This window comes from Sus scrofa, chromosome 2, assembly GCF_000003025.6.
Source record: "Sus scrofa isolate TJ Tabasco breed Duroc chromosome 2, Sscrofa11.1, whole genome shotgun sequence".
NCBI classification, from domain to species: domain Eukaryota; kingdom Metazoa; phylum Chordata; class Mammalia; order Artiodactyla; family Suidae; genus Sus; species Sus scrofa.
In genome coordinates, this window is record NC_010444.4 from 80,915,599 (window position 1) to 80,932,054 (window position 16,456).

General features: G+C 41.9%; 1 protein-coding gene across 8 annotated transcripts in view; it reads left to right on the forward strand.

Annotated features, from left to right (window-relative positions):
- UIMC1 (ubiquitin interaction motif containing 1) overlaps nucleotides 1-16,456 on the forward strand; it is a 145,082-nt gene that overhangs the window by 19,968 nt on the left and 108,658 nt on the right. For 5 of the 8 annotated variants that reach the window (XR_002339465.1, XM_021076340.1, XM_021076372.1 and 2 more), the window contains exons 1-2: nucleotides 3,618-3,773; nucleotides 13,670-13,825. Coding sequence is in view for 7 of the 8 variants with exons in the window: in XM_021076340.1 (XP_020931999.1) it covers nucleotides 13,679-13,825 (147 nt within the window). In the remaining variant the exon portion in view is untranslated. 8 annotated transcript variants of the gene reach the window in all.

Sequence of the window (16,456 nt, forward strand, 5' to 3'; positions counted from 1 at the left end):
TTCTTTTATTTTGACTTACAATATCTAAAAAATTCAGATTCATGTAGGTGAGTATTTGTTAATTATAACAGTTTTAAAATAGCTTGCTTGCAGTCTCAAGCTGTTCTTCAGTTAAACTGAGATGGAAGCTTTAAAAAAGAGAAGGAATTTTTGCTTCAAAATGGAACCAAGAACACTATCTAATAGTGTGTGCTACTTATAGATTTAGAAGAAACCAAATGGGAGTTCCCATCGTGGCTCAGTGGTTAATGAATCTGACTAGGAACCAGGAGATTGCAGGTTTGATCCCTGGTCTTCTTCAGTGGGTTAAGGATCCAGTGTTGCCATGAGTTGTGGTGCAGGTTGCAGACGCGGCTCAGATCTGGGGTTGCTGTGGCTCTGGCGTAGGCCGGTGGCTACAGCTCTGATTAGACCCCTAGCCTGGGAACCTCCATATGCCGTAGAAGCGGCCCTAGGAAAGGCAAAAAATAAAAAAATTAATATTTTTGAGATATATTCATAATACATGCAGGTCTAGTTTATTTCTTTGAATTGTCCTATGTTTCTGTTACATGAGTATATACTATATAATATATCATTCCCTTTCTGATAGACCTTCAGATTTCTGTCAACTAGGATGTTGACTACTCTAAGTAATAGAAAACCTGACTCAAGAGTTGTCAAGGGTGGCAACTGATTGGATCTGGCCCAGGTTGCAGGCTGTGGAAGAATTCACTCAAGTCAGAGTAGAAAACAGAGAAAGATGGATTTATTGCACACATTGCAAGGAAGTAGAGGGCTGGCAGCAAAGGAAGCTGTCCACTCCCCATTATCTGCCCAAGTTCGCTGTTTCCCATGTTTGCAGAGGGCCAGCTCTGTATAGGTTCCTGTTATATAAGCTGGGGATTGTTGGATTGATGCAGATGAGGCAGTTCTTATTGGTTGAAATTTGAGATGGCTCCTTGTGTAAAATGGCTTCCACAAGAGTGATGTAAATTTTTGTTTGTTTGCTTGTTTTTTGTCTTTTCAGGGCTGCACCCACAGCATATGGAGGTTCCCAGGCTAGGGGTCTAATGGAAGCTATAGCTACTGGCCTATGCCACAGCCACAGCATTGCCAGATCCGAGCCACGTCTGCAACCTAGACCACAGCTCATGGCAACGCCGGATCCTCAACTCACTGAGCGAGGCCAGGGATCGAACCCACAACATCATGTTTCCTAGTCGGATTTGTTTCCTCTGAGCCACAACAGGAACTCCCCAAGTGATGTAAATATTAATGAAATTTATTATCTCACATCTCAGAGCCCAGAAGTGAGATGGTCTCCAAGTATCTATGATCAGGGGCCTCACCCAGCTATTTTATGTTTTTTCCTCTTCTAGGCTGTGTATTAGTTATATGTTGTTATGTTACAAATTACTTCAAAACTTAGTGTCTTAAAATATAAATATGGTTTTTGTGGGTCAGGAAATTAAGTGTGGCTTACCCTGGAGGTGCCTTTGACTTAAGGCCTCTTATGAGGTTGTGGTCAAACTCTGTCTTTAAGGGGTGTAGGGGTGGGTCTCTCCATGTGATTGCCACATGAGCTGGCATTTGGATTCCCCCAAAGTGAGCAAATTCAGAGGGTGAGAATGTCTAGGAAGAAAGCCAGTCTATTTATAATCTGGTCTTGGAAATGACATCCCAGCACTTCTGCCATAGTATATTTTTTAGAAAGTTAGCCCACCCTAAAGGGCAAGGAAGAGATTACCCGAGAATGTGATTGCCAGGAGGCAGGATGATTGGAGGGCATCTTAGAGGCTGCCTACTATAGGCTCGGTCCTCTCAGAGTTGTAAGATGGCTGCTAACAACAATTGCATTACTGTGTGTGTATATGTATACGTGTGTATATATTATACGTATATATATATGTATTATTTTTTATTGAGGAAAAATTCATTGTAGCCAGTTTAAAGGGTACAATAGGTGGCTTTTAGAACATTCACAATGTTGTACAACCATCACCACTACCTAATCCATCTTACATCTGTATCACCCCAAAGAGAAGCCTGGTACCCAGTAAGCAGTCACTCTCCACACTCCCCTCCCTAGCCCCTGGCAACCACTGATCTACGTTCTGTATCTAAGGATCTGCCTATTGTAGATATTTCATATAAGTGGAATGTTACAACATTGTGGCTTTTCATCAACATTCTTTTCTGAAGTAAGATACTTCTTTTTTTTTATTTTTTTATTTTTTTTATTTAAAAATTTTTTTTTTATTTTCCCACTGTACAGCAAGGGGGTCAGGTTATCCTTACATGTAGATACTTCTGAAGTAAGATACTTCAAGAGGACATCTGTGGTTTTCCCACTTCCTGATTCAATCAACATGTTTTGGGTATTTATTTTTGGCTAGGTTCTTTACTATTTGCTAGAGTTATATGGAGCACATCCTCAGAAAGATCACAAGTCTTACAGAATATATGAGTACATATAGTAGATAATTATAGTATACAATGAGTGATTGAATGTCTCAGCAGCTGAGGAAGCAAGCAGGAGAAATGACCTGGGGTTAGAGGAGGCAGAAGAATTGGTTGAGATGGATTGTGGAGAATCATTTGGAGGTGGGCGACTTGAGGGGAAAGTAAAAGGGCATTCCAGAATTAAATGTTACCAAAAAAGTACTAAGAATAGTGTACCTATAGTTCCACCACCCAACTGTTAACATTTTGTTTAGGTTTCTTCTTTTGTTTTAAAGAAATGACACATCTGTGGTTAAGTCCTATTTATTCCTCCTTCCCATCCATCCTGGTTTCCACCCCTGCCCACCCTCATGTTCTCAGATTATCATGATGTGTATCCATATATTCATCTGGTTCATTTTCTATAGTTTACATGTATAAATTTTCCGTAATCAGTAATACGGTCATTCTATGTATTTTTAAATATACGTAAATCATTTTACATGTATATTTGTCAGCATGTTGCTATTTCAAGAACTCTTTTGAGCTGTCAAATGTTGATACCATGAACTCATTTATTAGTTTTTTTGTTGTACTGTTGTATTGTACGAACATATGTTTTATTCGTTAATGTCTTACTGTAGATTTCCTTTGCTTACATTTTTTGCAAGGAAGTGAGCCTGAACATGAATATGTCTTCCTTGGCCCACCTGTAGACACAAAATTGCCAGGTCATAAAATGCATATTTTAAATTTCACCTAAAGTGACTGTTCTAATTTTGTGCTTCCACCTGGCATCTCTAAGAGTTTCCGTATCCCAGATTCTCCCCTTCTCCTGAAATAGTCAGACGTTAACACATCATTCGGAGGTAATTTTTTAGTGGTCATATGAACAAATAGTTTCAGTATAACTTTAGATACGTGCAAAGACAGGGCCAGAGCAGGCTTGATGTGGCAGAGACTTTGAAGGGCTCACTGTAGGGTTTTGGGAACCCTGTTGATACTCTTTGGTTTCCCTCAAAGGGCTAGCAAATGATAAAGCAAACGAACAAACTAAGAAAGCACCAGGGGGTGCCTAGTCTGCCCTCGGAGACGGGGTCGGCGCCGGGCTGATGACTCCCCCCCGCCTCGCACAGTTGGTGTCTCCTGGAGGCGCGTCCCCCCGCAGTGCGGGTTGGTTCCGTCCCCAGACGCCCGCGCATGCGCCCTCCCCGAGCGCGCGTCTCCTCTCGCCGTTCCTCTGCTTCGCGAGCGCAGGCTTCCCCGCCCCCAGCTCCTGACGTGTTTCGGACGCTCGGGAACCGCTGTACCCGGGAGGAGGAGCTTCGCGAAGCGTCGCGGGCCGGTGGGTGAGTATCTGCGGCCTCCTCACACCTCTTACTGGCCTTCTTCCCGCCCCCTTCTTCTCCTCCTCAGGGGGGCCGCCGCTCGCTCTTCACCGGAGGGGCGCTTCTGACTGTGGGGCAGGGCTCTCTCGACGCTGACGTGGGTCTCTCCGGACGCTGAGGTGGGCGCCTCCCGACCCAACGGCTCTTTGGAGTCTTAAGGAGGGCCCCTCAGGTTACTGGTCCGCGCCTCCCGTCGCCAGGGAGGCCTGTCGGGACGCCGGGTGGGCCTCTCGGGAAGTCGGAAGGGCTTCCGTCCTCGGGTGCAGGACCCGCGCTCCTCACTCAGAGGGTGCGGCCTTCATCCTCCGCTGGGTCCCTTCGGGCCATTCTGGCTCGTCGGCCCCTCGAAGGTATCTTCCGCCTGAATACCCGGTTTCTCCTCACGCTCGCTCCCTCCTCCAGGCTACTGATTTGTTGGTGAGTGGTCTAGTTTTTTGGCCAGAAATAAAGATTTTCCTTGGAAATTCTTATCTTTTCCCCCTTTCTCCTCCAACCCAACTAGTATGTTTCCGCGTTTTAAGGTAATAGTGTTTCAGGTCTTTACATATACTCATTTATTGAATCTTCACTGATAGCCTTATGAGATGGGTACTTTTCCTAATTTTACAGATTAGATCATTGAGGATTAGAGATGGGTTGAGCTGGTTTTGAATCCAGCCAGCCTGACTGCAATATTCTTGTATTTAGTTACTGTGTCATACTGAGTATAAATAACAGCCAGGAGGAGTTCCCAGGTGGCTTAGCGGTTAAGGATTCGGCGATGACACTGCTGTTACTCGGGTTCAATCCCTAGCCCAGAAACTTCTTCAACTTCGGGTCATGACCCAAAACAAAAAAAATCACCCAGAGAGTTTCCGTTGTGGCTCAGCCGGTTAAGAACCCAACTCGACTAGTATCTATGAGGATGTAGGTTGGATCCCTGGCTTCGTTTGGTGGGTTAAAGTTTTGGGCGGAGTAGGTCACGGATGCCTTTGGGATCTGATGTTGCTGTGGCGTACGTAGGTCCGTCCCTGCAGTTCTGATTGGATTCCTAGCGTGGGATCCTCCATATGCTGTGGATGCGGTGCTTAAACAACAAAAAAAACAACACAGGAAAAAGTGAAAGTTTTTGCCACGGTCTTTATTTTTACTTGATAGAGGCAGTGCCTTTTATTTGAATCAAAAAATGTCTTTTTGGAATCAGACATTTGGAACTTTTAATTTCCAACATAGTCTTCTGAACTTAAGAAATTATGGTTTGATTATGAATGTTTCCTAACGTGTAAAATCGTGGTAGAAACAGTGTAAAATAATGATGCCTACCACGTAGAGTTATTGGGAGGAATAACCTCTATAATGTGTAAGGTACTTAAAATAGTGTCCAAGGACTTAGTAAACAAGTATGCTTTGTTACTCAGAGTGTGTTTGCATTCTGTTTTTACACACTTGTCCTAATCTGAGGCCGACTATAAACTGGGAAATAGAGGGTGTGTGTGTGTGTGTGTGTGTGTGTGTAGGGGTATGGGTGTGTGTTTACCTTTAAAATTTTTATTTTGGAGTTCCCGTCGTGGCGCAGTGGTTAACGAATCCGACTAGGAACCATGAGGTTGCGGGTTCGGTCCCTGCCCTTGCTCAGTGGGTTAACGATCCGGCGTTGCCGTGAGCTGTGGTGTAGGTTGCAGACGCGGCTCGGATCCCACGTTGCTGTGGCTCTGGCGTAGGCCGGTGGCTGCAGCTCCGATTGGACCCCTAGTCTGGGAACCTCCATATGCCGCAGGAGCGGCCCAAAGAAATAGCAAAAAGACAAAAAAAAAAAAAAAAAAAATTTTTTATTTTTATTTTTTTATTTATTTTTAATTACTTGTATTTTAATTTTTAAAAATTTTTATTTATGATTATTTACTTGTTTTTGGCCCCACTTGCGGCTTGGGTAAATTCCTGGGCCACAGATCAAACCCTCCCCACAGCAATTCCTGAACCACAGCAGTGGTTACTACTGCTGGATCCTTAACCTGGTCAGCCATCAGGGAACTCTACATTTACCTTATTTTATCTTACTTACTTACTTACTTTATTTATTTATTGTCTTTTTAGGGCCGCCCTTGCAGCATTTGGAGGTTCTCAGGCTAGCGGTCCAATCAGAGCTGTAGCTGCCAGCCTGTATACCACAGCCACAGCAATGCAGGATCTGAGCCACATCTACGACCTGCACCACAGCTCACAGCAACGCTGGATGCTTAACCCACTAAGCAAGGTCAGGGATTGAACCCGAATCCTCATGGATACTAGTCGGGTTCATTAACTGCTGAGCCAGGGAACTCCTGACCTTTTTTTAAATTGGAGAAACAGTCAAGCTTATATGATCACTTGATAAACAGCTTGGTACTAAATAGTTGCCTATCTAGAGATAAGAGTCAGTCATTCATAGAGGACTGTTATTAAGGTCCCTTTGCCCCCAAGCTTTCCACGCAGTGGTTTTGTGTGTGTGTGTGTGTGTGTGTGTGTGTTTAGGGCTGTTCCTGCAGCATATGAACTTTCCAGGCTAGGGGTCAAATCAGAGCTGTAGCTGCCAGCCTACACCATAGCCACAGCAGGATCAGAGCCGCATCTGCGACCTATACCACCGCTCACAGCAACACCAAATCCTTAACCCACTGAGCGAGGCCAGAGATTGAACCCACATTCTCATGGTTGTTAGTTGGGTTCCCCACAACGGGAACTCCTTTTTTCCTTTTTTGGAGTAATCGAATAATTAAACAATTTGAGAAGTTTGTAATAACACAGTTAAGATTGTTCTTTTAATTTTTATTTATTTATTTTGGCTACACCTGTGGCGTATGGAAGTTCCTGGGCTAGGGGTTGATTCAAAGCTGCAGCTGTAGGCCTATGCCACAGCCACAGCAACACTGGATCCAAGCTATATCTGCAACTTATGCCACAGCTTCTTGCAAATTGGATCCTTAACCCAGTGAGTGAGGCTAGGAATCCATACCACATCCTCACAGACCCTTTTTTGAGTTCTTAATCTGCTGAGCCACAACAGGAACTTGTTTTTATTATTATTTTTTTTTGGATGCACCTGCAGCATGTGGAAGTTTTGGGCTGGAGTTCGAACCTGAGCCATGGCAATGACAGTGCTAAATCAACTGCTAGACCACCAGAGAACTCCCAAGGTTTTTTTTGTAAATCAGTGACCATTTAAATCAGTGATTCTCTGCTTTGGTTATAAAGTAAAATCATCTGTGGATTTTTTTTTTTTTAATTTAGGTATAATTCATATAACATAAAATTCACTGTTTTCACCATTTTATTTTATTTTTATTTTTTTTTGTCTTTTTGCCATTTCTTGGGCCGCTCCCGACGCATATGGAGGGTCCCAGGCTAGGGGTCAAATTGGAGCTGTAGCCACTGGCCTACACCAGAGCCACAGCAACGTGGGATCCGAGCTGCATCTGTGTTTTCACCATTTTAAAGTGTACAATTTAGTGGCTTTTCCATCATTCTTCCTTTTTTTTTTTTTTTTTTTTGTCTCTAGGGCCACACCCACGGCATATGTAGGTTCCCAGGCTAGGGGTTGAATTAGAGCTACAGCTGCCGGCCTACACCACAGCCATGGCAACTCGGGATCTGAACCGCATCTGCAACCTACACTGCAGCTCACGGCAATGCTGCGTTCTTAACCCACTGAGCAAGGCCAGGGATCAAACCTGCATCCTCATGGATATTCATCGGGTTCGTTAACCACTGAGCCACGACGGGAACTCCTTCATACATTCTACTTACTCAACTTTCACCACTTTTTAATTCCAAACATTTTCAGCACCTCTCAAGAAAATCCCATATCCATTAAGCAGTCACTCCTCATTTCTCGTTCCTCCAGCTTCTAACAGTCTTAATATGCTTTCTACCTTTGTAGATTTGTCTATTCAGGATTTTTCATATAGAAAGAAACATGTAATATGCAGCCTTTTTTGTCTGGCTGCTTTTCACTCAACATAATATTTTCAAGATTCATCCTGGAGTTCCCGTCGTGGCTCAGTGGTTAACGAATCTAACTAGGACCCATGAGGTTGTGGGTTCGATCCCTGGCCTTGCTCAGTGGGTTAAGGATCCGGCGTTGCCATGAGCTGTGGTGTAGGTTGCAGACGCGGCTCAGATCCGATGTTGCTGTGGCTCTGGCATAGGCTTGGCAAGTACAGCTCCGATTAGATCCCTAGCCTGGGAACCTCCATATGCTGCGGAAAGCGGCCCTAGAAAAGGCAAAAAGACAAAAAAAAAAAAAAAAAAAAATTTTCAAGGTTCATCCATATTGTAGCATGTATCAGTATTTTTTTTTTTTAAAGCTAACTAATATTGCATTGTATGGATGTTACCACATTTTGTGTATCCATTATTTGGGTTATTTTCATTTTTTGCTATTATAATAATTGCAGTTAGGAGTATTTAAGTTCAACTTTTTGTTTGAATACTTGTTTTTAACTTTCTTGGGTGTTTACCTGGGAGTAGACCTGATAGATGCATTTTATTTTTAAGTTAAATTTATTTAAATTTTTTTTTTTTTTTTTTTGTCTTTTGAGGGCCACACCTGGGGCATATGGAGGTTTCCAGGCTAGGGGTCCAATTGGAGTTGGACCAGAGCCACAGCAATGCCAGATCCGATCTGTGTCTGTGACCTACACCACAGCTCACGGCAATGCCGGATCCTTAACCCACTGAGCAAGGCCAGGGACCGAACCCATGGTTCCTAGTCGGATTCGTTTCTGCTGCACCGTGACGGACACTCCTGAAAGTTTTTTATCTTAGCTGTGCTTGTGGCATTTGGAGGTTCCAGGGTCAGTGATTGAACCTGAACTACAGCAGTGACAACACCAAGTCCTTAACCAGTAGTCCGCAAGAGAGCTCCTAGATATATTAATTTTTTGAGGAGTTGCCAAGCTATTTGCCACAGCAGCCGCAGAATTTTATATTCTCACCAGCAATGGATAAAAAGTTTAATTTCTCTGCATCCTTGCCAACATTTGGTATTCTTTTTTTTTTTTTTAAACAATTTTGGAGTTCTCTGGCACAGTGAGTTAAGGATCCGGTGTTGTCACTGCAGTGGCTATGGCACATGTTTGATTTCCGGCCCTGGAACTTCCACGTGCCAAGGGCATGGCCAAAAAAAAAAAAGAAAAAAATATCAAAACAACTTTATTGAAATATAGTTTACTTACCATATAATCAGCCACTTAAACTATACAGTTGAAATTAAAAAATAGAACTGCCATATAATCCAGCAATTTCACTTTTGAGTATTTATTCAAAGAAAACAAAAACACTAATTTGAAAAGATATGTGTACACCAGTGTTTTGTTTTGTTTTTTTGTTTTTTTGGTCTTTTTAGGGCCATACCCATGGCATATGGAGATTCCCAGGCTAGGGATTGAATCAGAGCTGTAGCCATTGGCCTGTGCCACAGTCATAGCAATGCCAGATCTGAGCTGCACATTCAGCCTACACCACAGCTTAATGCCGGATCCTTAACCCACTGAGCGAGGCCAGGGATCAAACCTGCATCATCACGGATGCCAGTCAGATTTGTTTCTGCTGAGCCATGATGGGAACTCCAGGACACCAGTGTTAAATGTAGCATTCTTTAATCAAGATATGGTGGTAACACGAATGTCCATTGATAGGTTACTGGATAAAGAAGTAGTGTTGCAAAAAGACACACACACACAAAAAAAAGGGGAGTTCCTGTCGTGGTGCAGTGGTTAACGAATCCGACTAGGAACCATGAGGTTGCGGGTTCGGTCCCTGCCCTTGCTCAGTGGGTTAATGGTCCGGCATTGCCGTGAGCTGTGGTGTAGGTTGCAGATGCGGCTCGGATCCCGAGTTGCTGTGGCTCTGGCGTGGGCCGGTGGCTACAGCTCCAATTGGACCCCTAGCCTGGGAACCTCCATATGCCTCGGGAGCGGCCCAAAGAAATAGCAAAAAGACCAAAAAAAAAAAAAAAAAAAGTAGTGTACACACACACAATGGAATATTGCTCAGCTATAAAAAATTGAAATCTTGCCTTTTGCAGCAACATGGGTAGATCTAGAGAGTATTATGCCAAGTGAAATAAGTCAGAAAAAGACAAGTGTAAATGTGTGATCTCACTTATATGTGGAATCTAAAAAACAAAACAAACTTCTAGGTACAGAGAATAAACTGGTGGTTACCAAAGGGGATGGGGGATTAGAAGTGGGGCAAAATAGAGGAAAGGGATTGAGGTACAAATCTCTAGTTAAAATAAATAAGCCATGAGAATGTAAGAGATAGCATGGGACTATAGTTAATCTTATTTTAATAGTTTTGTGTGGAGACATGAGTTACTAGACTTTTGGTGATCATTTCATAATGTATGCAAGTGTCAAATCACTATTAGTATGCCTGAAAATAACAATATGGTACATCAATTACATTTCCAATTAAGAAATAAGGTATGTGATTGAAAAGTATACAATTTTAAAACATTTCATTACCTCAAAAAGAAATTTCCCTGCCCCTTAGTGCAACCCTTTCGACCCCCCAGTCCTTAACAACTACTAATCTACTTTTTATCTTTATAGATTTGCAATTCTGGACATTTCCTATAAATGAAATGCAATATGTGGGATTTTGTAACTGTCTCCTTTGACTAAATATATTTTCAAGGTTTATTAATGTTGTAGCATGTATCAATACTTTATTCCTTTTTTCCTCCCACCTTGACTGCTGCACTGTTTTACCTTCCCATCAACAATATATTAGGGGGGAGGAGTTCCCGTCTTGGCGCAGTGGTTAACGAATCCGACTAGGAATCATGAGGTTGCAGGTTTGATCCCTGCCCTTGCTTAGTGGGTTAATGATCCGGCTTTGCCGTGAGCTGTGGTGTAGGTCGCAGACGCGGCTCGGATCCCACATTGCTGTGGCTCTGGCGTAGGCTGGCAGCTACAGCTCCGATTAGACCCCTAGCCTGGGAACCTCCATATGCCGAGGGAGCGGCCCAAGAAATGGCAAAAAGACAACAACAACAAAAAAACCCAAAAAAACCCAATATATTAGGGGGGACTTCCCTTCGTGGCTCAGAGGAAACAAATCTGACTAGTGTCCATGATGACACAGGTTTGATCCTTGGCCTTACTCAGTGGGTTAAGGCTCTGGCATTGCTGTGATTTGTGGTGTAGGTCACAGACGTGTCTTGGATCCTGTGTTGCTGTGGCTGTGGCATAGGCCGGCTGCTATAGCTCTGATTTGACCCCTAGCCTGGGAACTTCCATATGCCACAGGTGTGACCCTAAAAAGACAAAAAAAAAAAACCCCAACTAAATATATTAAGGTTCCATTTTCTCTATATCCTTGTCAGCACTTGCTATTTTCCATTTTTTTATAGTCATTATTAATCTTCACCTTCGCTTGATGACTAATGCTGTTGAAAATCTTTTCATGTGCTTATTGGCCATTTGTATATCTTCATTGGAGAAATGTGTGTTCATGTTTTTGCTCTTTTATTTTCCTTTTTCTTTTTTACTTTTTCTGGCTGCACCTGCAGCATATGGAAGTTCCTGGGCCAGGGATCAAATCTGAGCTGGAGCTGTGACCTGTGCCACAGCTGCAGCAATGGTGGATCCTTAACCTACCGTGCTGGGCCAGGGATTCAACTGGCACCTCCACAGAGACAAGCTGGATTGTTAACCCACTGCACCACAGTAAAACTCCTCTTGCTCATTTTTTCTTTTTTCTTTTTTTTTTTTTTGTCTTTTTGTCTTTCTAAGACTGTACCCTAGGCATGTGGAGGTTCCCAGGCTAGGGGTCCAATTGGAGCTGTAGCCGATGGCCATGCCACAGCCACAGCAACACAGGATCTGAGCCACATCTGCGACCTACTCCACAACTCACAGCATTGCTGTGATCTGTAACCCATTGAGCGAGGCCAGGGATTGAACCCATTCCCCATGGATGCTGGTCGGTTTCGTTAACTGCTGAGCCATGATAGGAACTCCTCATTTTGTTTTTTAAATTTTAATTAAAATTTTTTTTATTAAAGTATAATTAATTTACAGCGTGTCAATTTCTGCTGTATGGCAAAGTGACCGACCCAGTCACATACATATATGTATGTATGCATACATATATATATACATACATCATACACATTCTTTTTCATATTATCCATCATGTTTTATCATAAGAGATTGGATATAGTTCCTTGTGCTATACAATAGAACCTCATTGTTTATCCATTCTAAATGTAATAGTTTGCATCTACTAATCTCAAACTCTTTGCTCATTTTATAATTGGTTTATATGCCTTTTTACTCGAGTTACAAGTGTTCTTTATATACTCTATATACAATTCCTCTATTACAAAGACGCTTTGCAAATATTTTTCCCATTTTTTTTTTTTTTTTTTTTTTTTTTGTCCTTGTAGGGCCACGCGTGTGGCATATAGAAGATCCTGGGCTAGGGGTCAAATTGAAGCAACACCTGATCCAAGTCACATCTGTGACCTATGCCGAAGCTTGTGGCAACGCTGGGTCCTTAACCGACTGAGCAAAGCCAGGGATCAAACTTGCATCCTCACAGACACTATGTTGGGTTCTTAACCTGCTGAGCCACAATGGGAACTCCCTTTTCCATTCCTTTTTATTCTTTTTAAAAAACTTTTCTTAATATTATGATTTGGCACACAGAGATTTTTAATAAGATAAAGCCCAATTTATTTTTTTCTTCTGTTGCTTATGCTTTTGATGTCATATTTGACAGCTGTTTACCTATCCAGGATCACAAAGATTTATGCATATGTTTTGCTTAACAATTTTATAGGTTTTGCTCTTTCGTTTCTGTGACTTGTTTCATGCAGTCCTTTATTATGTGAGGCAGAGGTCCAATTTCATTCTTTTGTGTATGGATATCTAGTTTTCTAGTAACATTTGTTGAAAAGACTGTACTTTGCCCTTTGAATTATCTTGATACTTGTATCAAAAGCAGTTGACAGTAAATGTGTGGGTTTTTCTGGACTCTCATTTCTTCTATTCCATTGATCTTTTTTTTTTTTTTTTTTTTTTTTTTTTTGTCTTTTGTCTTTTTAGGGCTGCACCCAAACTATGGGTCTACTATGGGTCTAATCGGAGCTACAGCTGCCAGCCTAGGCCACAGCCACAGCAATGTGGGATTTGAGCCATGTCTGCGACCTACACCACAGCTCACAGCAATGCCGGATCCTTAACCCACTCAATGAGACCGGGGATTGAACCCAAGTCCTCATGGATGCTAGTCAGGCTCGGTAACCACTGAGCAACGATGGGAACTCCGAGGCATTAGATTCAAAAAAATTTTTTAGATAAATAATATGTAGTTAAGAGAACCTGCTAGGAGTTCCTGTGTGGCTCAGTGGAAACGAACCCGACTAGTATTCATGAGGATGCAGGTCTGATCCCTGGCCTGGCTCAGTGAGTTAAAGGATCTGGCCTTGTCATGAGCTGTGGTGTAGGTTGCAGACACAGCTTGGATCCCATGTTGCTGTGGCTGTGGCCTAGGCCTGCAGCTGTAGCTCCGTTTTGACCCCTAGTCTGGGAATTTCCATATACCTACCATACCTGCAGCCCTAAAAAAAAAAAAAAAAAAAAGAATTAACCATTTAAATTAATGTTTAGGGAACCAGGATAAATTTAATTATGTTATTCCTATTGAAATTCCCCTAAAGAGATGAGATTTATATATGTATGTATTTTTCCTTATAGAAAAAAATATAAATTTAAATGAGTAGTAGAAAAGTCCAGAGATCCAGTTTTACTTCTGTTAGGTGGATATCTTTCTTTTTTACAGACAACATCTGGGAAACTTTAAGTAAATCATTTAATCATGTATTTCAGACAAAAAAGATGCCACGGAGAAAGAAAAAAGGTAAAGAAGCCTCTGGAGCTCAGAACCTAGAGAAAAAAGATGCAGAAACTGCCAGTTCTGTCAGTGTGAAGAAGAAGCGTCGAATTGAAGATGGATTCATTGTGATATCTGATAGTGATGGAGAGGTTAGTTTTCAGAAGAGTGGAGCTCTGGGTCTCACACCAGGCCTCCTTATTTATGACTAGTTTGTTTTGTAAGACTATACGTTATTGACACTTTGCCAGACCACGCAATTTTTACTTAACTTCATTTTTTGTTTTTTTCCTTTTTAGGGCCATACCCACAGCATATGGAGGTTCCTAGGCTAAGAGTTGAATCGGAGCTACAGCTCCTGGCCTACGTCACAGCCACAGCCACAGCCATGCAGGATCCAAGCTGCATCTGAGACCTACATCACAGTTCATAGCAACGCCAGATCTTTAACCTTAGTCGGATTCATTCCGCTGCACCACAATGGGAACTCATTTACTTAGCTTCATTTTGATTTGTAAATGAAATTAAGAATTACTTAAAAGAAAGTAAGTCATACTGTTTGGTCTAGGATGAATCATAACTCCTGAGTTTTGTAATATATTAATCCAAGGTGATACTTTAAAACTATTTGAATAAATCAAATGTAAATCTTAATTTTCATATGTATGGAATGTGAGAGAAAGCAAATGGAAATGCTTTTTAAATCTCTAGATACACTCTACCCAGTGTGGTAGCACTAGCCACCTGTAGCTCTTTAAATTTAAATTAATTGAAACTAAATAAAAGGAAAAAAATCTGTTCCTCTCTTAGACTAGTCATACCTAGTGTTTGTTGTGTTAGACAGCCCAAGTATAGAGCATTTCCTTCATTATAGAAAGTTTTGTTGGGCAATGCTGTATCCATCTTAATATCTTTCCTTTGTTCCCTGTTTCCATTTATTTACTGGAGATTTCTATCTGTCTATAGGTCACATCCAGTAAGGTAGTGGATTATTTTTTCCTCCAAGTTTATCTCTTCACTTTTTTTTTTTTTTTTAAGGGCTGCATATGGAGGTTCCCAGGCTAGGGGTCACATCAGAGCTACAGCTGCTGGCCTACGCCACAGCCACAGCAGCACAGGACCTAAGCCGCATCTGTGACCTACACCACAGCTCACGACGATGCCGCATCCTTTTTATTTATTTATTTATTTTTCCACTGTACAGCATGGGGGCCAAGTTACATATACATGTATACATACTTTTTCCTCCCATTGTTGTGTTTCGATGTAAGTATTTAGACATAGTTCTCAATGTTACACAGCAGGATTTCATTGTAAATCCATTCCAAGAGCAATAGTTTGCATCCGTTAACCCCAAGCTCCCAGTCCCTCCAACTCCCTCCCTCTCCCCCAAGGCAGCCACAAGTCTGTTCTCCAAGTCTATGATTTTCTTTTCTGTGGAAACGTTCATTTGTGCTATATATTAGATTCCAGTTATAAGTGATATCATATGGTATTTGTTTTTCTCTTTCTTGTTTCACTCAGTATGAGAGTCTCTAGTTCCATCCATTTTGCTGCAAATGGCATTATGTCATTCTTTTTTATGGCTGAGTAGTATTCCATTGTGTATATATACCACATCTTCCTAATCCAGTCGTCTGTCGATGGACATTTGGGTGGTTTCCATGTCTTGGCTCATTTGAATAGTGCTACAATGAACATGTGGGTGCATGTGTCTTTTTCCAGGAAAGTTTTGTGTGGATATATGCCCAAGAGTGGGACTGCTGGGTCATATGGTAGTTCTATGTATAGTTTTCTAAGGTACCTCCATAGTGTTCTCTATAGTGGTTGTACCAGCTTGCTTACATTCCCATCAACAGTGCAGGAGGGTTCCCTTTTCTTCACACCCCCTCCAGCACTTGTTATTTGTGGACTTATTAATGATGGCCATTCTGACTGGTATGAGGTGGTATCTCATGGTAGTTTTGATTTATATTTCTCTAATAATCAGGGATGTGGAGCATTTTTTCATGTGCTTGTTGGCCATCTGTATATCTTCCTTAGAGAACGGTCTATTCAGGTCTTTTGCCCATTTTTCCATTGGGTGGTTGGCTTTTTTGGTGTTGTGTTGTATAAGTTGTTTGTATATTCTAGCGATTAAGCCCTTGTCCATTGTATCATTTGAAACTATTTTCTCCCATTCTGTAAGTTGTCTTTTTGTTTTTTGTTTTCTTTGCTGTGCAAAAGCTTGTCAGTTTGATTAGGTCCATTGGTTTATTTTTGCTCTTTCTTTTTTTTTTCCTTTTGTCTTTTTGCCATTTCTTGGGCCACTCCCGTGGCATATGGAGGTTCCCAGGCTAGGGGTTGAATCGGAGCTGTGGCCACTGGCCTACACCACAGCTCACGGCAATGCCAGATCCTTAACTGACTGAGCAAGGCCAGGGATTGAACCTGTAACCTCATGGTTCCTAGTCAGATTTGATAACCACTGAGCCACGACGGGAACTCCAATTTTTGCTCTTATTTCCGTTGCCTTGGGTGAATGACTTGAGAAAATATTCATGAGGTTGATGTCAGAGAATGTTTTGCCTATGTTCTCTTGCAGGCATTTGATGGTGTCTTATATTTAAGTCTTTCAGCCATTTTGAGTTTATTTTTGTGCATGGTGTGAGGGTATGTTTTAGTTTCATTGATTTGCTTGCAGCTGTCCAATTTTCACAGCAATTCTTGCTGAGTAGATTTTCTTTTTCCCATTTTATGCTCTTGCCTCCTTTGTCAAAGATTAATTGGCCATAGGCATCAGG